General features: G+C 37.1%; 1 protein-coding gene across 5 annotated transcripts; it reads left to right on the forward strand.

The window, feature by feature from the left end:
- The first annotated feature begins 1,380 nt into the window (after positions 1-1,380).
- LOC104088551 (histone-lysine N-methyltransferase ASHH2-like) lies at positions 1,381-22,723 on the forward strand. Of its 5 annotated transcripts, none has more exons than XM_070199929.1 (19): positions 1,382-1,565; positions 2,389-2,466; positions 2,571-4,153; positions 4,263-4,470; positions 5,822-5,988; positions 6,098-6,177; positions 7,919-8,050; positions 8,137-8,253; positions 9,179-9,271; positions 9,528-9,605; positions 11,920-11,976; positions 13,998-14,847; positions 14,927-14,982; positions 15,454-15,533; positions 15,691-15,773; positions 15,881-15,960; positions 16,625-16,704; positions 19,991-20,036; positions 21,632-22,723. In XM_070199929.1, the coding sequence occupies exons 3-19, from the start codon at positions 2,944-2,946 to the stop codon at positions 22,700-22,702; spliced, it is 4,488 nt and encodes a 1,495-aa protein (XP_070056030.1). In that variant the 5' UTR covers positions 1,382-1,565; positions 2,389-2,466; positions 2,571-2,943; the 3' UTR covers positions 22,703-22,723. The 5 variants fall into 5 exon arrangements, with proteins under 5 accessions (XP_070056034.1, XP_070056030.1, XP_070056033.1 ...); XM_070199932.1 differs by having other exon boundaries at positions 2,621-4,153; XM_070199930.1 differs by lacking the exon at positions 2,389-2,466.
- Positions 22,724-22,955: the final 232 nt, after the last annotated feature.

The following is a 22,955-nucleotide window of genomic DNA, read 5'->3' on the forward strand; positions in this document are numbered from 1 at the left end:
CACGTACCAAATGACCCTGAAAAAAAAAAAAATTATCATAATCAAAAGTCAAACACCTCTTTGAGTAAGTTGTGGTTCCATATAATAATAATAATAAAAAAAAAACTAAAAATAAGAAGGAGAAGACCAAAGAAATTTTGGGCAAAGAGAAAAGGCGACAAATAAAATATCTAAAACACCCCTTTATTGACGTGTCAACCAATTACTCTTCTGTTTAACGCAGAATATAGAAACTTCAGCCCACCAACTTACAGATATTTTAGTTGCCTTTTTCAATTTGTGTGTCAAAATATAGTTTTGTAGCCTAACAAGTAGCCAAAGTATAATTTCTATTTTGTCTAGCCAAACTAGAGCACAATTATTAGTGCATGGAGTACAACAAAATTTAATGCGTACAACAAATTTAATGCGTAGTCTGCTATGTCAGGAACGAAATTTCTCTAGCAATATCACCACTTAACATGCATTTGATAACATAGTAACTTCGATCTTAACAAAAGAAGAAAGTTTAAAAGGTTCAAATTTTATTTGGAAAAACTTATGTGTACTAATTATGTAATAAATTTTAAATTTTTAATAGATATACACAAATTTAAGAATGCAGAAATACAATTTTTTTTCTTGAAAACAATAGAACCGCAACTGAATTTATTCAATTATTTGCATAATTTTTCTTAACTATGAGAATTATAAAAAAAAAAAAAACAAATGATTCTTTTGATCCCCATACTTCTTGTTATATAGAGTAATCTATAGCCTGTTTGGCTAAGCTGGAAAATTCATTTTATTTTGAGAAGTGTTTTTAAAAAAAAAATACTTTTGGAGAGAAACAGTTTATGTTTGGCTAATCACTTTGAAAAGCACTTTTGGGCAATAATTTGTGTTTGACCAATCTTTTCAAAAAATGCTTTTAAGTATCAAATCACGAATAAGGACATAAATAGATTTACTTAATAGTTAATATTATAAGTAAATAAATAATCTCAAAAATTTGTTATTATATGTAATAATTAAATTTTTTTATTTTATTTAAGTAAAATATGAAAATAAAATAAAAAGTACTTTAATTCTGCTTTTGGGAAAAAAATATTTTTTTCTGCCTTAAGTTAAAAAATAAGTGCTTTTTGGATTAAAAAAAAAGTACTTTTGGCCTTAAGTAGTTAGAGATGTGTAAAATGTGCCTAAGCTGTTAGAGCAACATCAAATAGTCATAAGAATTATAAATTAAAATAAAACAAACATAAGATTAATTATTATTAACAGATAATAACATTTACTAATTGATAAAACTGATATGATACATTAATTTTATTTTGCAAATTCACAATATTTTATTATTATTCTCATAATAGGATTTTGGTCCGGTCGGAGGACCTCTTTCTCCCTTTCCATACCATAAAAACCGTTTGCGGACACCGCTAAGCGATTCCTTTTACTTTCTCTCTCTACACGAACCAACCCAGGAAAAACAAAAAATAGTTGGATATTGAATTCTGTAAATTACCTTGAAATTGTTATTTCATACCATTTTCAACCTCTTTCTCTATTGGTTTTTTCCCCTCCGGGTTAGTCGCCTTTGTCATCTTTTCCCTACATGATCTCTGGCTTTAAGTTGGACTTTCTTAAAAATTTTATTGTGTGAATGGTGCGTGCTATTTTTGTACTTGTTATGTATCGGCATTGGCGTTGCAGCTTTGGAATTAGGGTTTTGATGGGTTGGGTAATGTTAGCTGCTCAGGTTTTCATTTTTTGTGCAAAAGGGACGAATTTTATGTCTCTCTGCGTTCACACACACGCACGAAATATAGAGCTGAATGTAGTTAGAGATAATCTTTTCTTTATTAGGTTCGCATTTTGTCTATATCTTATGCAATTTAAATTGGCTATTTGGTGTTTTTCTTTTTTGTTTTTATCCTAATTTTCTCTGGTTATGTACTGTTGAATTGGTTAAGCTTCTTTAAGTATGTAGATGCAGCTGACATATAAGTTGTGTTTCCTTTTTTGGTTTACCTTTTTTTTTTTACTAAGGTTGAATATAATGGCTTGTAGAAAGAGGGATTTGTGCTCTTTTAGTTAGTTTGTTAGTAAAGAAGATTATTTTTTGGGTTGTGCACTGTTGAATTGCTAAATTTTCTGTAAGTGTGTTTAGGCAATGGTTTAGAAGTGGGTTGAAAGAGCTGCTTTGTCTTGTTTTATCTTAATTAGAGAAGAGAATTTTGGATTATGCTTTTTTGAATTGCGTAACGTGTAGATTGGTAATTTGAGTATTCATCTCTATGCGGTTTACTATCCTTGATCGGGTGGGCGATAGTGCCTTTTTGCGTGTCTGGTTTCTGAAAAACTTGTTGATGCCTATTTTGATTTCTTAACTGCTATTTGCACTCACAGATTACTGCAGTGAATTTTTGTGTGTGGGTATAAGGACAAATGATTGTTGAGATCTCTACTTTCTCTGAGTGTTGCTAGGTAAAACTGTTGATATGCTCGCGCAGTCATCAAAGTTCACCTGTCATGTATCCCAATTGCACCACTAACTCATCTTTCTCTTTGCAATCACCTGATCCCTGTAGGATCAAAGATGATGATGTTTCTCAGAGAATGGTTGCATGTGATATTTCAGGAACTGATGTCGCCACTGCTACTTTTGGCTCAATCAGCATAGCCGAGGTGTCTTTACAAAAGAAGAATTATCAAAGTAAAAAAGACTATAAAAGTTGTTGATACTTTAGAAAGTAAATATCCAACAGCAAGTGTATCTCCTGTCGGAGGAGGAGTGGATGCTAAGCTAAGTTGAGCCAGAATCAGGCTACAATACCAACAAGAAGTGGCAGGAGAAGAATAGTTAAGAAAGCATTTCCAGATTTCAATTTCTTGCAAATTACAAGAAAATTAAGCTATTGCAGTAAGCACACCCGTTCATCAATTTGGGGTTTGCTGGGAAATATGGTGCAAGCTGTTGAACACAACAGCGCACTCGAGATAGCTCAAAGTGAGCACATAAAATCAAAAACAACAAAGAATGGTCAGGAAAATGAGAGGCAGGGTAAGAATCACACTGGTCAAAACTCGCGGAAATCAAAGGGAAAAATCTCCATTCCTACAGGCCCAATCACCTTGAAAGTTAAATTTGGTTCACGTTGCCTGATGGATGTTGTTCCTCTTATTGATGATCACACTGGCAAACAGTGCACTATGGGAAAAGAGTTCAAAGAATTGCCAAATGTTGCCAGGAATTTTGATGATCAGCTGAAGGGAGAGTTGCCCAGTCTGCAGTTCCGCAGGTGCAATGGGAATTTGGATAATGCGTATGTTTCTGTATCAGACATATGCCAATCTGGAAAGAAGATCAGTCAAAATTCAGTGGACAAACTCTTGGACTTTCACAATGACTCATTTTCTGAGGAGGGGACATCAATTGATAACAGATGCTCAGATGCTGGAACTTCACCTGACTCAGAAGTTATCAACCTGGTTCCGGATACTCAATTAAATGAGAGAGGCCGAGAAGAGTTGAATGATTTAATTATGCCTAAGCCATCTGTCGCTCCTGGTGATGTTCTGAGTTTGCGTGTGTATGGCAGGAGCAAGAAAGGAAGGAAAATAGATAGTCTCCCAAAGTTAGCCAGTTCTGGTGTGAAAGATCTGCTTAGTCCAGATAGTATAGGCAGTTCTCAAATATTTGGGCAACTCATCCAAGGAGAAAAAGTACAAGGGGGATCTTGTTGTTCTGATACTTCTGCTCTGACACCAGGGCGGATTGGCTCAGGCAACATATCGAGCACTGAGATTGTTTCAGGAGAACTGTTACCTTGTTCAGGAGTGTCAGACATAAGTATCTCCTGTGCTACTTCAAAGTCTGAAAGTGGCATAGAGGGTAATATTTGCTCTAGCCTTGGTACTGAGTCACCAGAGACTGAGTTGTTGTCTGAGAAAAAAGTATCCTCTCATGATGGACAAAATGTTCCCAAAGGTGAAAGATCAGATGTATCTGGCAAAGTCAGGTCACAAGTCCCGAACCCTAAGTCATCCAAAAGTAGAGGAAGTTCTTCTAAAAAGAAGGGAAACAAAGAAAAACAAGATAATAAGCTTGAAGTGAAACATGAGAGTGACCATGTCACGAGTTTATGTGAGATGAAACACCACCAAGAAACAGGTATGGTTAAGATAGTGGAAATATGATTTTAATTTTATGAGTTCAATATCGTTGGGCTGATCTTCATGCAAAAGTAGTATTAAATGACCATATTAAATTAATGTCTTAGAAAACGAAGCACCATACGGGTTTGGAGAAGTTGGATCGAGATATAAAACCTTAAATGGAGGCATTTCAGACTTGGACATTACACGGGGTGTGGTCAGTCAGCCTTGTTTACAACCAAGAAATGCCTGGGTGCAGTGTGATGATTGCCTGAAGTGGAGGCGTATAGCTTCCGAACTTGCTGATCAAATTGATGAAACAAACTGCAAATGGTATGTGGTTGCTCGTCCTCCTCGTTATGAATGTGCTGATATTTCGCTTTTCCTATTAGTTTTCTGCTATGCCTCTTTGAAGTTTGCTGCTGTAAGAAGACTTTTTTCCCGTTACTTTGAGAACTAACTAAGCAATTTTTTATTGGTAAATTGCACTAGCTCACACTTGCATCCCTGAATATGGTGTTGCTTGGGTTAGAAAGCTAATAAAACATGATCCTTGACCCTTCTGTTATCGAGAATGAAAAGAAGAAGATGAGAAAGTGATTTTATAAGTTTTTCCCTTCTTGGAATCCATAATTTAATCATCAGCTTCTGTTTATCATGACCAGCATGCAGACCTTTGATGCTTATTGCTATGGGTGATTCTATATTGAATTATTGAGTGAAATTTAATTACATGCTTCCTTTCCTACCCGATCCAATTGGAAATAAGCCACTTTTCTGTAGGTATTTGTGTCTAATCACTGATTTATTTAGGTAAACTTTGCAAAAAAAGAGTCACATAATGACTTGGGGATCCTAAGTTAGATCCCAGCGTCAAAAGTTGGTTTGAGCCCATTTCCTCTAGCCTTAGTTGGCAGGATTACCTTGGAACTTGTGCCTTGGCTGGAATGCTGATTGGTTAAGGTGCATGTAAGCTAGCCGGACACCATTAATGTGAAAAAAAGCAAAAAAGAAGGAGAAGAATAAGAAGGGGTTGCATTCATTTACCAACTTTATTTACTACCTTATCATAAAAATCATCTACCAACTTTATTGACAAACATACTACTCCCTTTGTCTCAATTTATGAGGCATTCTTTCCTTTTATTCTGTCCCAAAACAATGTCATACTTCCTTATTTAAAAACAATTTTAACTTTAAACTTCCCATTTTACCCTTAATGAAATAATTTATAGCCGCACAAATGTCTATGACTTGATGCAGACCACAAGTTTCAAAAGTTTATCTTTCTTAAACTTTGTGCTCAGTCAAACACGCCACATAAATTGGGGCAGAGGGAGTAATACTTTTCTTTCAAGATTTTAAGCTACTACGTGATATAGTATTATCATATTATAGCAGAAAAATTATATATTGTTTTTGTGTATAGATCGTCTCGTGCAAACTGAAGTTCACCCATTAAAAGAATACATACTAGATAGCTATCAGGTCTACAATTGTGGTTTTATGGAATATAATGGTCTTCTACGACTAATCTGTTCTTACTGCAAGTTTCTTATAGTATTTGAATGTTGAAATATTTGAGGTTTGCTAATGGATCTGCAAACTATTGTGGTTGTGCAAATGTGATGTTTGTTTTTTCCCAAGAGTTTGTTGCTTATATGTATCCCCTGTAACATTAAAGGACTTGTAAGGATAACTTGGATAGAGACTTTGCTGATTGCTCGATTGCACAAGAAAAATCAAATTCAGAAATTAATGCTGAGCTGGAAATATCGGATGCCTCTGGTGAGGAAGATGCCCTCAGTAGACACTTGAATTCAAATCAATCAGGACAGAAGAAGGCACTTGGTATTTAATGATTGTAGTATTGCAATGGCGCTGGTGTTGACTATGAGTAAATTTTCATTGAAGACATTTGTGCTAATTTTCTTATCTTCCTTGCATGTCTGCGTTGCAGTTGCCCATCAATCATCTTGGACTCTGATCAGGAGAAACTTATTCTTGCATCGTAGCCGCAAAAGTCAAACTATTGATGAGGTGAATGGTTGATCCACTCTGCATTATTACCTCATACACTCTGGGCCTGCATCTTGAATAAAAAATAACAGGAAAATAAAGGCCCATGTTGCAGTGGTTTTGGAGCAGACTAGTCTCTAAATATAAAAATTCATCAGGAAAGAGTAAATGTAAAGCTGGCTTTACCCTAACACGCACCAAATAATTAACCTACCACTTTTTCTCTTAAAAACTAAAGTTATTTTCAGCAGAGTTGCTTCACTCTTAGTAGAGTTGCTTCATTGTCACTGTTGTTGTCCATTTCACAAATTTAAAACATTTCCCTCTTCTCCAGGCGTGGCAAGATGATTAGATGTTGAAATAAGAATAATAATTCGGGGAGTCATGTTTTTGAAAACATATAGTTATGTGTATTAGGAAGGGGAGCCTTGGCGTAACTGGTAAAGTTTTTGCCATGTGACCAGGAGGTCATAGGTTCAAGCCGTGGAAACAGCCTCTTGCAGAAATGCAGGATAAGGCTGCGTATAATAGACTCTTGTGGTCCGGCCCTTCCCCTTATTGTTAACTTGCTTGATTTATAACTTTCTGCTTGCTTTGGAATTCTCCGGCCTTTGGAGTTGGTTATTCCTTGAGATTAGCTGTTGAATGTTGCTTCCTACATTACATAACTCTTATCAATCTTCTCCTTTAGCATTGTCGAAGTCTTCTTGAAAAATATTTGGTCAAATGTAACTCTAAACTACCAAAATCATTTCTATTTTGTCTCTTATATGCTCCTTTTCGCATTCTCTGTCTGTCTTTCCTTGATGTTGTCTTAGCTTTAAGCATACTTTTGGCTTGAAAAGCTGTTTTAGGTACTTAATTTGAAAGAATATTGTTTGTGCCTACTCTATGGTTCCCTAAAATAATGACCTGGTTAGTGGGGTGCCTCAATGTTTACGAAATCTTTAAAGCCGACAAAATTTAACCCTGGATGTAGACATTACTTGTATGAACTAGTTCACTTTAAGAATATTGCATGTTGACAAGGGGGCTGGTGCTTCTGGGTGTCCCTTCAATGATGTCATCAAAAGGCAGTCTTCGATATTATCAGTATCCTTAAGTTGAATGCTAAAATGCATTAAAAATAATAGAGCAGTAATTTACTTCTAAACGAAAGCAACTTCGATTCACACTCAGGATGTAAGAGTTATATAGTAGGTGCCCAAAAGAAAAGGACCGCAATCCCCGAGTTAATTTCTCCTTAGCAACACTCTTTTCTGGGTTGAGCTTTCCAACAAAAAGGTGTTTTGTACTCTTTCAGTATTAATTGTGGTTTCTTTGCATTTTCAAACTTATTATCTAGTATGAGGGAAGCAGGACTTCTGAGCATTGTGTTAGCAAGTTCGAGTTTGTAAAGATAGAAATTTTAAGGGTTTGTAAAGATTCCTTAGTGATTTCTGCAGCACCAAATCATTTGTTTATACTATTGCAGCTGAAAAATAAGAATTTTTAGTTGTCAATACAGAGGCGAAATACTTGACTGACATTTTATAGGCCTTTCGTGACCATTTTTAATCTGAATCAAAAGTATATGATGCACGACATTGTCATAGTTTGTCCTGCTCCTGAGGTAACATATTTGTACATGTCATAAGGAATCTTTAGCTTCTAACATCCTTACCTATCTGTATTTCTTTGCATAATGGCAAATTTATGAATATGTTCGGAGTTGCTTCCTTCTCTATCTTCTATATCTTCCCCTGTTATCCTTTTCTGTTAGATCATGGTCTGCCATTGCAACCCTCCTTCACATGGCCGAATGGGCTGCGGAGATGGATGCCTGAATCGGATGCTCAACGTTGAGTGTGTTCGAGGGTCTTGTCCATGTGGAGAGCGCTGTTCGAATCAGCAGGTTCTTAAACTTGCATGGCTTTCAAGTTTACTGTATATTGCTTATATTATGCAGGTTGTGTAACCTCCATTTATGTCTGCTTACAGTTCCAGAAGCGTAAGTATGCTAAATTGAAGTGCTTCAAATGTGGAAAGAAGGGTTATGGCCTGCAGCTGCTTGAGGATGTCTCCGAAGGGCAGTTTCTTATAGAATATGTTGGGGAGGTGAGTCTGCGATTCACAATATTTGACCATCTGTGCGAGGTAAAGATGGAAAAGGAGATATAAGACATTTGTTTTTCCCACACTAGTCTTAACGAGGTTATCCTATAATCACTTCTTTTATCTCTATAATATTGTCCTTAAGTCTTGGTTTTGCAATGGTTCTCTTCCTGCCATGTTTTATTATCCTACAATATAATTGTTTTGTCACTCTCTCTAACCTTTTCGCCTGTTCAGTTAGTCTCTTCTAGATACACGATATTATCTCTTCCTCTTTAGAGTATCTACTAACGTTCACTTTCCTGTGAACGAGCATATATATTCCAACTACCTATCTGAGTTCCAACTCTGTCGGACTAGCTTCTTTACCCTCTTACCCTCATCCGTCCATGATGCGGAAGCCTTTTATGTCTTATAGCAATTTGCAAATCCGAGTGTCAATGTGGTCGGATTGACTTTTCACTCTCACCGTCTCCGTGATGTGGAGACCATCGACTCATACTCCTGCACACCCAGATGTTGTAATGGAACCCTATGCCCATTTTGCAGCACACCATGGTATTGCTGTAGTGTGCACTCCTAGGACAGGGCATCCTGACACATTCATTATTATGGCATTCCTCATAACTTACCTTTTTTTAAGTTGGCACCAACCGCACCTTTATATGGTGTGGCCTCTTGGTGCTAGAGATGCAAAGCTAATAGGTTGTGAATTTCACATAGCAGAATTTATTCGTAATATAGTATTAAAAAGTAGGATTGGAAGAGGATACCAACCTGTTGGCTACCATCCATCTATGTTTTGGCAGGATAGCAATTTGATAATTCTTTTGACTTCTATATGTTGCCTGTTCATCTGTTTGTGTGAGGTAGCGCAGTTTCCCATTGCATATTTTATATATAACAGGTGTAATTATAACTTTTCTAGGTCCTGGATCTGCATGCGCACGAGGCAAGACAAAAGGAGTATGCCCTGAAGGGTCATAAGCATTTTTACTTTATGACACTTAATGGCAGTGAGGTATTAATGTTTGCCTTGGTTCTTTTTTTTTTTTTGTGTTTGGGGGGGGGGGGGGGGGGGGGAGATGAAGTTATGAATTGTCTTAACTGGGTACATATCCTGTTATCCAGTCGTCTATACTTTGTGACATTCTCTGTATGTACTAACTTAATCTTGCTATCACTTTCCAGTGACTAGTGTGGCATTTTAATTGTTCAGTTTTCTCTCACCTACATCACCTTATTGTGTAATGTTCTTTTCATGCCTCATATTTCAGGTTATAGATGCGTGTGCTAAAGGGAATTTGGGCCGTTTCATTAACCATAGCTGTGATCCTAATTGCCGTACAGAAAAGGTGATTGCAGTTTCAACTGCGCTTTACACTTTGTCCAAAATTTTGCTTTCATGTTCTATTCAGTTTTCGTAAAGTACGGCAATCTCTTCTAAAAAGGTTTTGTACGAAAACCAGGAATTCCTTTCCCTCTATTGGCCCTTCTGCTGCCTCATTTTGTGTATAGTTGCCTTGATTGGACATGTATTGTTTATATAGGAGATTAATATTAACCCTCAGGGTTAGCCTGGTAGCAATTGACTTGAGCCTTGGGGTTTGCTCCCTTTCAAGGTCTCAAGTTCGAAACCCACTGGGTGCAAACAATTTCTGAGGGCCATCGGACTGGGTAAAACCTGAATTAACCGTGGTGCACTTGCGGTAAACTCCTTGCCGAGGGCCTGTGCACCCCTGGGATTAGTCGGGGCTCAAAGAGACTCGGACACCCGGTGCAAATAAAAAATAAATAAATATAGGAGATTAATATTGTTTGTAAAGCTGAATGGTGCTTTTCTTTTATTTTTCATTGGGAAAAAAGTGCTGCAATATGCAAAAAAGGAAAAAGAGTTTTGTGCTAATGCATTTGGATTACATGATTTCAACTATGTCTATCTCGTGACATGTGCACTTTCAAGGCACATATTTTTACTTATATGAGATGCATTTTAGAATGAAATCGTCATTTATATGGTAGCAAATGTTCCCATGTATCATTTGGTTTGATTCAGTTCTAAATTACACCACCTGTAGAGTTCTTTGTCATTGGGGATACAATTCTCTTTGACTTCTTCTGTGGGTAATGCAATATTTGGCATTTTGCCCCAAGTTATTACAGTCACGAGCCAGACCTTTTCTAGTACCTGTTGCTGCTGAATTATATCCTCATTGTGGAATCATCCTTTGCTACTTACTGTCAGAGACCTGTAATGCCACTTTCTTATAGCTTTAGTGAAACATTGTACAGATGCTAACCTGTCTTGCTTTGGATTGAGCCTATGGTTGTGGATTTCTGTGGTTGTCACTTTAAGATCTGTATTATTAATTTTAACCATTCATTATATATTTTTCAAGCTTCCAGTGATGTACGGAAACCTAGTGTTCTTTTTCCTTTAGAACTATGTTTAATAGGTTAAACATGTGGGTGTATTCTTATAGTGTATCACCAGAGGATACAACCACCTCTATGCAAGTCACAAGCTCAAATAGTGAAATACAGAAAAATATGCAGAGAACTGTAAAAAATACCTTGAATGTTCTTTCAGAATTGTGCTAGTCCTGATAGGAATTCTGCTTCTCCATGAAGCGAGCAGAATGCGGAAGAAGTCAAACATCACGTAGGATTTAATTATAATAAGAGCAAAAATTTACTTGCCATGAAATGCCTCCATCTTCTTCCCATCGGATGTACCAAAATAGTCTTCCTGTAACATCATATCGCCACACTATATGCGGGTCCTAAGAGAAAATTGGATATTTTTCACCTGTGAAAAATTATCCATCCTCTTTTCTTTATTTTGTCTTGTATGTTCTGCTTATTACAGTGCGACACCAAAACCATCATCATGCACTTCTATAGTTCTACTTTAATGCTCGAGCAAATTAGCAACGTGATACTATTTTTTTCTAAAATATTCTGAAGTTTGCAGAGTTATTCATTGAAAGTAAAATTCTAGAGAAGTTTAAGTGCAGAACTGACAGGTTTAAATACCAAAAAATTGGATATAATATTACCATATATTTACTCTGATAAGGTACTATTCTAGTATCTGATGTACCTCTAATGAATTATGCTTCTAAATCAGTGCAGCTTAATTGATATTAATCATCATGATCTAATTCAGGAGTATTGCTTTGTTTACTCAGTCTACACATAAGTATAGTAGGCCACTTCTTATTGGCTATGGAATGGCTAATTATTGAAGCTAGGACTGTCATTGGCTGCTTACTGTAAAACAACGATAGGAATAGAGCTTTCTTATTAACATTTTCTATCTATTAGACTTGTATTGCAAAATACTAAGATTATTATTTTACCTTGTTGGTTGGTCTCTCAACTATCCGTGATTGACTACAGCCAATTTTGTGTTTGCAATTTCATCCTATATTCTATCACTGGTGATAAGTAGATAAGTGCATCTAAAGAGTGCACCTTAATGTGAATTAGATCTTTCGCTAATTGCATGAAGATCAGTCCAGTCCCGTCCCCCTCCACCCTCCACCCTCCCCCTGCTCTTAATGTCTTCAGCAGAAATGCTTGATATGTTTTTAAAGCTTGTTCTCTGTACACATTAACATAGATTGAGTACTGTTGTGACTCAACTTTCTTTCGTTGCTGAGACAGTGGATGGTCAATGGAGAGGTTTGCATTGGACTCTTTGCTCTAAGGGATATCAAGAAGGTAAAGTGTCTCGTTCTGATTGTGATTTTGCTGCAAATGTTTTACAATTTACAGGATGGTTGTTGCTTTTTCCTAGTTAGTGAAGTAGAAAAATGGATTCTTCTCATGTCTTACTGGACATTCCAGTTATATGTAAGGGCAACGAATACATAAGGAGTAGTTCTGAGATCTTTAACACCTAAGCTGGGGAATTTGCATTATGGTCCCCGTGGTAGTTATTGGCGTGTTGTTACAATCACCATAACATTCCATTATCACATTTAGCAAGTGCTTTGGAGATTGTTTATATACTTCTTATTTTAGTAGGTTGTCAGTGAATACATGCATACTGCTTGCAGAGAGAAGTTACTCTTCCAAAAAAGTACAATCAGCCAAAAAAGACATTGTTATGAATTAAGATTTGCCACTTAAAGGGCAATTCATGGTAGAATTGTTGGTAGAATCTGGGTCTAATTTTAGATGGGTCATTTAGTTGTTCTGGCCTTTGGGCCTTGATTATAGAGATGTGTTTGGGTTGCATTCCCTATTACTTTGTTCTTGTAAAAAAGGAATTTCATGTGGAAATATGTTGAGATTATGTTCACAGATAATGAGTTTCAAACTTCTGAAAACATTACTTATCTGCACGTGGACTCGATCCCTATTGCAGATTTGAACAGGGGATTGTGAAAACTCTATGTAGGCACTCTTGAAGAGGTGTATTAACTATTCTTAGTTGTGCTAAATGCATGGTTTTCGAGAGTTAGCACTCCCTTCTAAGCTGCAGATTAACTGTTAAAGCTTTTTAACCCAAGACTTGCCCTTCAGTTATGTTGCACTATTTATAGGATTTATATATTCCTATGAAATGAGTTCAAGTCTGTGTAGGTGCAATGAAGAGAGTCTTTTAACTATTGCCTGTTGCTAGGTAAGTACTTGTTGGTGTTTCGAAGTTCACTAAAAATGCTTTAATTTTCTATCCTAACTGTAGCAAGTGGCATCCATGTGTCAAAGAAACTGTAGCAAGTGGCATCTACGTATCAAAGAAACTGTAGCAAGTGGCATCTACTTATAAGTTTTGCTGTAGCAAAAGTGGCATATGAGCAAGCAATGTTCATTTGAACCCGGATCTTAGCACAATGAGAATAGTGATGCTTGAGCTTTCCTTACATAATCTAGTTAAGTTAATTTTACAGATAATTTCCCAGAAGAAAATTGTAGTCTAGGTCTAATTTGTTGAAAGCTACTTAATGGATGAACAGAAAGTTAAGTGCTTTCATTGGACACCGATAATTTTGTGATAGGTCATCTGCCTGTGATGATTTTAATAGTACTCCAGTTTTCACTTGTTATCAAGGAAAAGGTCTTATTTTTTCTCCTTCTGGAAAAAATAAATAACAATGTAGTTTTAGTAGTACACTTGTATTAGCTGCTGAATTCTTGAAGGAAGTTTAAGTAGTTTTGACTCGGAAATATAGTTTAGGTTTTTTCCTTTTCTTCTCCCCTACTCCCTCTATGGAAAAGGATTTACATTATATATACACGTTTCACTTTGTTTTTTTAGATGGGCGTTTCGCTTTGTTTTATCATCTAATTTTTTAACCAACATCGTTGAAGTGCAGCAAATTAAGTGCTTGGATATGGGCTATCACCTGCTACCCTTAAGTTTGTTAAATGCAATAAACCAAATGAAACCTCTTGGCCTCTTTCTACTGTTGGAATGTTTTCCATCTTTCTATTCTGCTCTCTTTTTTCTTTTTCGCCTTTTCCTTAGCAGAAGCCTGTTTCTTTCTCTGCTTTTCATGTTTCTGGTGAGAGGCGGGTGGGAGTGATGGGAAGAAGTAAATAGGCATGCTTATCCAACTGGTTCCTGGAATCTATTTGCTTCACAAGTTGCTAGCTGTTTCCTGACTAGGCATTTTGATTGTGTCACCTGTATGGATCACATCTTGAGTTGTCAAAAATTAGCAATCTATATAAATGTTTTTTAATTTGTTTCTGTTATGTTCCCAACTAATACGTGCTTTGGTTTGCTTATTCAGGGGGAGGAGGTTACATTTGACTACAATTATGTGCGTGTTTTCGGGGCTGCAGCGAAAAAATGTGTCTGTGGCTCGCCTCACTGTCGGGGCTATATAGGCGGCGACCTACTGAATGCAGAAGTGATAGTGCAGGATGATTCAGATGATGACTATCCTGAACCCGTTGTTTTCTGCGAGGATGGTGACATGGGTGATGAACTAAACAACATTATATCTGCAAGAAGTTCATTTAATGTCGCAGAAATTAGAACTAAAGAAACACCTAAAAACAAATATAAACTGGATGAACCTGTTACTGGAAACCTGGAGAATTCCACCCAAACACACACACGGGATATAATGGAACATGAAAATACCAAAATGGCTAACTCTGCTGCTGTTTTTAGCTTTAAAATCAATGAGGAAATCAACAAGTTCCATAATGAATCCCCTTCATCATCTCTGAAGAAGCTGGAATCATCTGAGGCAATAGAGGGGCTAGAAATCTTGTTGCATTCTTCTGTACGACCTGCAGGAAATTCCTTGCCTTCGGAAGATATGATCATTGAAACTATATCTGAAGTAAAAAAAGAGTGCTTAGATGCTGAAAAAGTTTCTTCTACACTGGACATGGCATTTCCATCACCAAATGCAATGCTTAGCAAGTCTTTGAGGAAGAAATCAGGCAATGGAGGAGCCAGTAATGAATCGTCAAAATCTTCTCGTCGATCTTCTTCAGTTAAAAAGGGAAAATCTAAGAATAGTGCTGTGAATTTAACATCACTATCTGATATGGACAACAAATTGCAAATTCCACAACCTAAATTCAGGAAACCACCTTATGATTCCTCAAATGCTCGTGCTGAAGCAGGTATATCATTTTTATCAAGTTTGTGGTATCTGTAGATTTGGAAGTATCATTGAATAAACACTTGCATCTGAATTTGCAGTCGAAGAGAAACTTAATGAGTTGCTGGATCATGATGGCGGAATAAGCAAACGCAGGGTAAGTAGTTCCAAGCTACAGGATGTACTCTATATTGCCTGCTTTTCTTCTTCTCAGTGATCGGAAGTAATGGCTGCTTTGTTTATTCGCCAGGTTCTGTTTCTAGTGCTTAGGTCATAGATTTTGGAAAAAAACTAATCATTTTGGAAGTCTTTTGTTTCCTTCTGGAGTGCACATTTTCCCAGCTTTCTGTCCATCCTTCCACTGCACTTTGGTGTGGCCTCTTTGTTGTGTATTAATGAAAAACCATAGACTAAACTGTGAAAGGAGGCCTGGAGGGTGCTCATAGAAGGGGGTGAAAGTAGGCTTATGATTTGGCACCTTTTTTTTTTTGTTTTTGCTAATGATGATTTGGCACTTGAGATAGGTTTAGTAACGTGTCCATATGCTATGGTTAATGTACGCGATTAATGATAGGTCACTCTACATTCGAATATGTCCTTTAAACTTTAACTTTTTTTTCCCAACCAGGATGCATCTAGGTGCTACTTGAAGCTCCTCCTTTTAACTGCTGCTTCAGGAGATAGCTGCAATGGTGAAGCTATTCAGAGGTAATAAATGGATATCCTATTGGAAACTCTTTCAGGTGCTAGAAGTTGCATGTTTAGTGGTGATACCTTTTGTTCATTAATCTATTTCTCTTCCTCCACACCTTTTGTTCATTAATCTATTTCTCTTCCTCCTCCTTTAATATATCTTTTTGTGCAGTAACCGGGATCTCTCTATGATCCTTGATGCGCTTTTGAAGACCAAGTCGCGCACTGTTTTGGTGGATATTATTAATAAGAATGGTAGTGATGTGGTGCATGCATGCTTCAATTCCTCCCACCCCCCCCACACACACACAAAACCCCCGCAACCCCCAAAATAGATTACTGATTGTTTCTTTGCTTGTTAGGTTTGCAGATGTTACACAACATAATGAAACGATACCGGAGGGAATTCAATAAGATCCCAATTCTCAGAAAGTTGCTTAAGGTAACTTCTTTAGAATTCTGCAGTCCTAGTAATTAAACTTACTGAATTGACGAACATGCTGTTTTAGCAGTACCAAATTTTGAGAGGCTGTGGAGAAAACTTTTTAACTGTTAGTTAATCTTGATGGAATTGGTGTGAGCAAAAGTTTAAGTCTCTTGAAAATGTATTCATTCACCATGCAGCCTCTTTAGATGTCAGTCTTATGTGCATATAAGTTCATATATGATGAAGCATCGAAGAGCCACCATAACAATTTAGGATATGCAATTGAGCACTGTATCTGTAGCTTCATTAGGTCACATTCTTCCAAAAGGGGAGGACAGAATTGTTTCTAGCATTTTATTTGGACTAAATTACTTCTGCTCAGAGTGTTCTTTGTAGAAATACTCAGTAGACTCGATGTGGCTTGAAGATGTATTCATTCACCATGCAGCCTCTTTGGATGTCAGTCTTATGTGCATATAAGTTCATATATGATGAAGCATTGAATAGCCAGCATAACAATTGAGGATATGTAATTGAGCATTGTACCCGTAGCTTCATTAGATCACATTCTTCCAGAAGGGGAGGACAGAATTGATTCTAGCATTTTTTATGGACGTGTCTGGTAAGATTTATCAAGCTTTTTTGCTACATAATATGTCAACTGTTGTCCTTTTGACAGGTTTTAGAGTATCTGGCTGTGAGAGAGATTCTTTCGCATGAGCACATTAACGGAGGTCCCTCTAGACCCGGAGTAGAGAGGTCGGTATATACTGTTGGATTTCACTTACATGGACCTTTTCACCTTTTGTCTTGATCTTTTGATTGGATGTTTTGCTTGTAGACTGTTGCTTTTTCAACTTACTCTATATTTATTACTGCATTGTTGGGGATTAAAGTAACTCCAGTTTAAACCTTACATGAATAACAGGATGAACAAAAAGCACAAAAATTTAACTAGACACTGCATAAATTGATCTCTTATATAGTTTTAAAAAATGGAAAGAGCTAAAAGCAGGATGACTACAGAACTCACTAGATCGGAGATTCTAAATATTCAAGGAGTTACCACTTGGATTGTTTATTAATTTTAAATTGGAGATGAACTGCTAAAATTGCATGTCTCACCCTTTGCTATATTATGCTCCTATTTGCAATAAACCTTAAGATGTCCATTCCCCCTCACCTGATTTCCCCATAAAATTGGAAAAGAAAAGAAAAAACAAAGAAGTGTTTCATAGTTGCAGCGTTGTTAAAAGCCATTGCATGATGAACCCTTGCAGTGCGAGGGCTTATCACTTCATAGGTGAAGCCATGTGCTTCAACGAAGTGCGATTCAAACAATGACGTGCAAAGTGATCCAAAAACAATTGCTACTTGAATCTCAACATTGAGCAATTGTAATAACATTGGCATTATTATATGTTGGAGTTTGGATGCCGAAATGGTTATTTCAGTTATAGTTTGATTTTTATATTGCTAAATTTAGATGTTTAATATTTTTAAATGCTCCGTGAGTTGTGCACTTCACTTCTAGCTTTTCGCTTCAAGTCCCATGAACCTTGTCGCCTTTCTGCATTGTTCGCTTTTAAAAACACTGTAATAGTTGACTTAAGTATTTAATCTGAAGATACTCACCAACCCCCAAGGAATAAAAATAGCAATTTTCGAGTTAAACATGTAGATAAATGATTTTGTATCTGGACTGCTTATATTGGTCACGTCTCATGGAAACAACTCGTTGTTCCTCTGAATGAATTCGTATTTCTATCTACTTTATTTTTTTTGGGGGGGGGGGGGATTTACTTTGATCCTCCCACGTGCATGTTAATTTTGTCCGGTGGAATGAGAGGAAAGCACTCGTGTTGAATAGATAATTGGTGTCATAGGCTATGTTTAATAATGTAAACAATTATTCTCCGACAGCTTTTGCCCAAAAAAATCTCCTACCGTACATAAAGTTATAGAATTACCTATGTGGATATTCTACCAAATATTTTCTGCTCACGATCGATAAATCTAGATATGTTGTAAATCTACTGGAATTTTAAAGTATAACTCCATTAAACCTCTTGAGTTCCAGCATGCCCCTCAAACTCAAGGTGGTGAAGCATGTGGCACTGATAATTGGAGGATGATGTGGTAGTGGACTAGAGAGTGGCATGGCGGTGTTGGGTGGACATTAATGTCCATTGAACGATAATCTGGCACCGGCTGAAATAATGTGGACTGTGGATTTGACAGGTTAACAGTCTTAGATTGTTATTCTAGACAAGTTAGCTGTGGGCTGGTAACTCAGCTTTTTATAGTGACATGTCACTGGATTGTGACACTGACGTGTTTTTACCAGCAAATTGGAGAATGTTGGTTTGACTGACTGATCAACATGCATACACTACTAACAGGACAGGTCAGCTATCCAGTGCTACTTTGAAAGGTCTGCTAACATGAACTGTGAATCAGTCGCAAAAAAAAAAAAAAAGAATATTGAAAGGTGAATATGCTGAGCTAGATAGGTCTGCTAAATTGAAACGTGAAAAAAAAACGTGAATGTGCTGCATGTGTCTCATGAATAATGACCAGAAGAGGATTAAGGCCTCATTTGTTTTTTTTAAGATTAAGACGTCTGAATCTGAATACACGTCTGAATATCAAAATGTGTATTAAGATAAAGATATCTGAATCTGAATACATGTCTGAATGTCAAGATGTGTATTAAGATCTGAATACTAAATGATTAAGACTGTTTGATTTTTAAGATCTGAATGTATAAAATTTACGTTTATTTGAAAATTAATAAACATAAAATTCAAATAAAATACTAATTAATCTAATATTACATCACTAAAATATATAGCATTTTAAAATATGATAGTTGCTGGTGGTGATGACTAACGGTAGTGCTTGTGAATGCCGACTAAAAGCGGTGGTTGGTGGTAGTTTAGGGTAGAAGCTAGTGGTGATTGGTAGCGGTAGCTATTATGATTGAGGATGGTGGTGGTGGTAGTGATATTTAATAATGGCGGGTGGTGGTGGTGTTAGTTGTGATTGAGGAAGATGGTGGTGAGTGGTGGTAGTTTATAATGATGAGCAGTGCCAACTTTGGTTGTTGATGGTGATGGGGTGGTTAGTTGTGGCAGTTGAGGTAGATGAGTGTTGGTTGTCGTTAATGATGGTGGTGGGAATGGTGGGGATGATGGGTGGTGGTAGTCGACAATGGTGGCGGCTATGATTGAGGATGATGGTGGTGGTGGGTGACATAGTGGTAGTTGATAATGGTAGGCGGCGACGGCAGTTAATAATGAATATGGATGATAGCATCTTAATGAAATTAAGTCTAATGATACAGACCTATTCAGACCCATTAAGTGGTTGTGAAGTTAAAAAAACAAACACACTTAACGATTAAGTTCTGAATAATTAAGATTCACACTTTGAAAACAAACGCACTTAATGTCTAAGATATGAATGATTAAGATTCAGACCTCCATTAAGTGCAAACAAATGAGGCCTAAGTCTCGAAGCTCTTATACCATGTGAGACAAGAGAAAAGAAGGGAAAAACTCTTTGCTGAGTTGCTTGTTTGGCAATTAACAGGACTCCCTATATAGTCATACATACGTACAATAAATTACATGATTTTCTCAAGTTACAAATAAAGTAATCTCCTATGTTAAGTACAAAATATTCTAGAGTACCTACAGAATCTGGTATTAGTATTCTTGGTGGTATATTGCAATAGTATCTTCAGCTATAGTTTCAATGAAGTATAACTTATTATCTCTTGACGTACAATAGTGCTTTGACCTTGGATAACATATTATGAATCTTCTTAATTCAAGTCATTCATGCAATGCATTTTTCAGAGTCGCAGAGCATAAAATCTCTTCAAATGCTGACTGCTAAGATAATATTGCTTCTTTCTTCTAGGACACTTCTTATTGTTAACCTCCTTTTGCATTTGATGTATATTCTATTCCATTTTTGTGCATATTTTATGAAGTGAAAACTTGAGATTTTGAAATTGACGTTTTTGTTACTCTTGCAGCTTTAGGGACTCAATTTTGCGATTGACAGATCACACAGACAAACAGGTAATCTATTCTTGCCTTACGCACCGTATCATTTCATCAAGTGGTTAAATGGTAATATCAATTATTCTAACAAAATATATTCAGTTTATTGACTCTTTTGTATTGCGCTCCCCCCCTTATTTTTCTTGCTTTAACGTGTGAGTTGAAATGCTTCCCATTTTGTGCTCGCGTGATGATTGGAGAGACCTATGGATGTATGATGTATGTGAAGAAAAAGGACCGAGTTCTTCTTGCCTAATTAACATTATAATCTATACAAAAGTTAATATCGAAATGAGGTGAATATAATAATAACCAAGGGTGTGGTCTAGTGGTCAATGAAGTGGGTTAAGAACCATGAGGTCTGAGGTTCAAATCCCAGCGGAGGCAAAAATCACTAGGCGATTTTTCTCATCTATCCAAGCCTAGTTGGACAAAATTTTCCTGTAAATTTACTGGTGGGAGGTAGCAGGTAAGCTGTGGAATTAGTTGAGGTGCGCGCAAGCTAGCCCGGACACCATGCTTATCCCAAAAAAAAAGGTGAATACAAAGGGGAGGGCACACATGACCAATGTCACCACTTCTTATCCGTCTGAGAAAATCTTTAGAAACTGTAGACCAACACCTAGACAGTACCCCGTATGACAAGCAGCTCTACTAATGTGACATTCAGGGGGAAGCATGCATAAGCCTATATTCTTTGTTCATCACCTTGTTTCAAGGGAGGTGACAGATATGAGATGCCTTACACCCTAAACAAGATTGTACCCATATTGTGTGTTGAGCTTGCTTTGTTTTTAAGTTGTCACAAATAACTGAGGCTACCGATGACCTATTCTCTAGTACAGGTTATGATTGAAAATATCTTGTTTATGTTAAAAAAAAAAGTGCATTTGGTGATGAGTAATTTGTTTACTGAAGAAAGTGTGATAATACTTCGCAAGTACTTAAATGAGAATTAGGGGGAGGGGAAGAGGCAACTCTAGCTTTTCCAGATTGAGCATTCTCCCAGAGCTGCCCCAAAAATTTATGGAGTGGTTGACAGAGAAAGAGAACTAGTTTTTAGAGAAAAGGATAGCCCCGGATCTTTCATGTCAATATTGATGAACAATATTTCCACTGATGATCTTAGTTAGAGAAAAATTTCGTTATTAGAACTTGATTAAGGAGATCAAGCTAACTTGGAATGGAGTCTTGGCTTTTCCAAAAATAGAAGGAAATTTCTAGAAAACGTGGAGACTATTTGCTTTCTTGTTGAGCTCCTTGCTTTAGATTGGGCTACAGGGTCTTATTGGCTCTTCTCTGGCAGGCTAGATCTATATTTTTATGTGAAGCGCGCTAGGTACTCCTATAGAGATTACATGCATATAACAATTGATTCTACTTTTTCCTTGGATCTTCCGTTGTTCTGCTAGTCTGATTACTACCATGAAAATGATTTTTCACGGGCTTGCAATGTTTCTGTTTTTTCTTTTTGTTTTATTTTTTGGGGGCTAATTCTAGTCTTTGAATCATCGGTAGCCTGAGATGGTGGTCTTGGTTTCATGTATATCACCATTGTGCCATAATGTTTTTGACAATAGTCTAATTGATTTACTGTGTTTACGGTGTCTCAGGTTCATCAAATTGCAAGGAACTTCAGAGATAGGTGGATACCTAGACCTCCCAGAAAAAGTAGCTGCATTGACAGAGATGACAGCCAGATTGAGCATCTTTCTTCACGGTACAATAGGTGTACACCATTACAAGACCATTGTGGTGATTGGAGTATGGAACCTTCAGAAACAGAAGAATGTACCTGCCATATAATGGTAGAATCTACTACAGCAGGTGCTGGTATCCTTGATGGCTCATCTACGTCATCTGTTGTTGGGGCACCCAATGGGGCAAGGAAACGTAAGCGTAAGAGTCGATGGGATCAGGAGGCAGAATCAAGTTTAGATCAAAGAACTGAAACCAACATGGCTGATGATCGAACACAGGACATAAATGATGTCCCCCCTGGATTTTCAGTCCCCATAAAGGCTTCTAGAGTCTCATGTGGTGCTTCCTCAGGTGCAGCTTGTAGTCTACAAGAACATAGTTGCAAGAAGCATCCACATCCAATGGTCACAGGGTATTTGCAGCAGAGGTTTATTTCACGATTGCCAGTCTCTTATGGAATTCCATTTTCCAAAGTGCAGCAGTTTGGGTCATTTCAAAAAGAAAGACGTGATGTTTGGGATGTTGCCCCAGGAGTACCTTTCCATCCTTTTCCTCCTTTGCCTACTTATCCCCGTGATAGAAGAGATTCCATGTCTTCTGTTGCTAGTGCTGGAATTTTTAGCGAGCCACCTCAAAATGCTGGACAAGATCGCCATTCTTGTTCTCCGGGCCACTCTGCTCATAATCCTCCATGCCTATCCGGGTCAAACCTCTCGCAAGACGTTGCAAATACCCAATTTGGTTTTGAACGAACTGGGGGATATCATAATTTGGGAAGGAAATATTTTCGGCAGCAAAAGTGTATTAACTCAAAAAGGCCTCCCTGGGGAAGAAGTGGCTGGGGGTGCACAGGAAACAACTTAAAAGATAGTATGTGCAGTGTAGGTGTAGCAAGCAAAGAGAATGAATCTAGGAGTTCCCATAACCCTAAAATGGAGAATTTGGGGCATACTTCTCAACAGAATAATTCACAACAGACATAGCTTTAACTTCCATAGGCAAAAGACCTCAGGAGCCTCCAAGTTTTTCTCCAGTGCTCCTTTGTACTTGTATTCTTTGCCACCAACAGAATTGTAAAGCACTTATTCACTTTTAGTTGTTAAGGTTAAGGATAAAAAGATACTCTGAACGACGATGTGCTGCATTGGCAATATCATTATTCATGCCTTACAGAGGTACCCTTCCTAATTCTTTTTATTATTACTTGATGGGAAGTACTGTCAGAGAAAATTGATT

This window comes from Nicotiana tomentosiformis, chromosome 4, assembly GCF_000390325.3.
Source record: "Nicotiana tomentosiformis chromosome 4, ASM39032v3, whole genome shotgun sequence".
NCBI classification, from domain to species: domain Eukaryota; kingdom Viridiplantae; phylum Streptophyta; class Magnoliopsida; order Solanales; family Solanaceae; genus Nicotiana; species Nicotiana tomentosiformis.

Excerpts from the sequence above, each read along its gene's own strand:
- LOC104088551 (XM_070199929.1), top strand. The coding sequence starts at position 2,944 with ATGGTGCAAGCTGTTGAACACAACAGCGCACTCGAGATAGCTCAAAGT. Across the intron at positions 15,774-15,880 it reads GGATATTATTAATAAGAATG|GTTTGCAGATGTTACACAAC; the intron begins GTAGTGATGTGG and ends TTTGCTTGTTAG. Across the intron at positions 15,961-16,624 it reads TTCTCAGAAAGTTGCTTAAG|GTTTTAGAGTATCTGGCTGT; the intron begins GTAACTTCTTTA and ends TCCTTTTGACAG.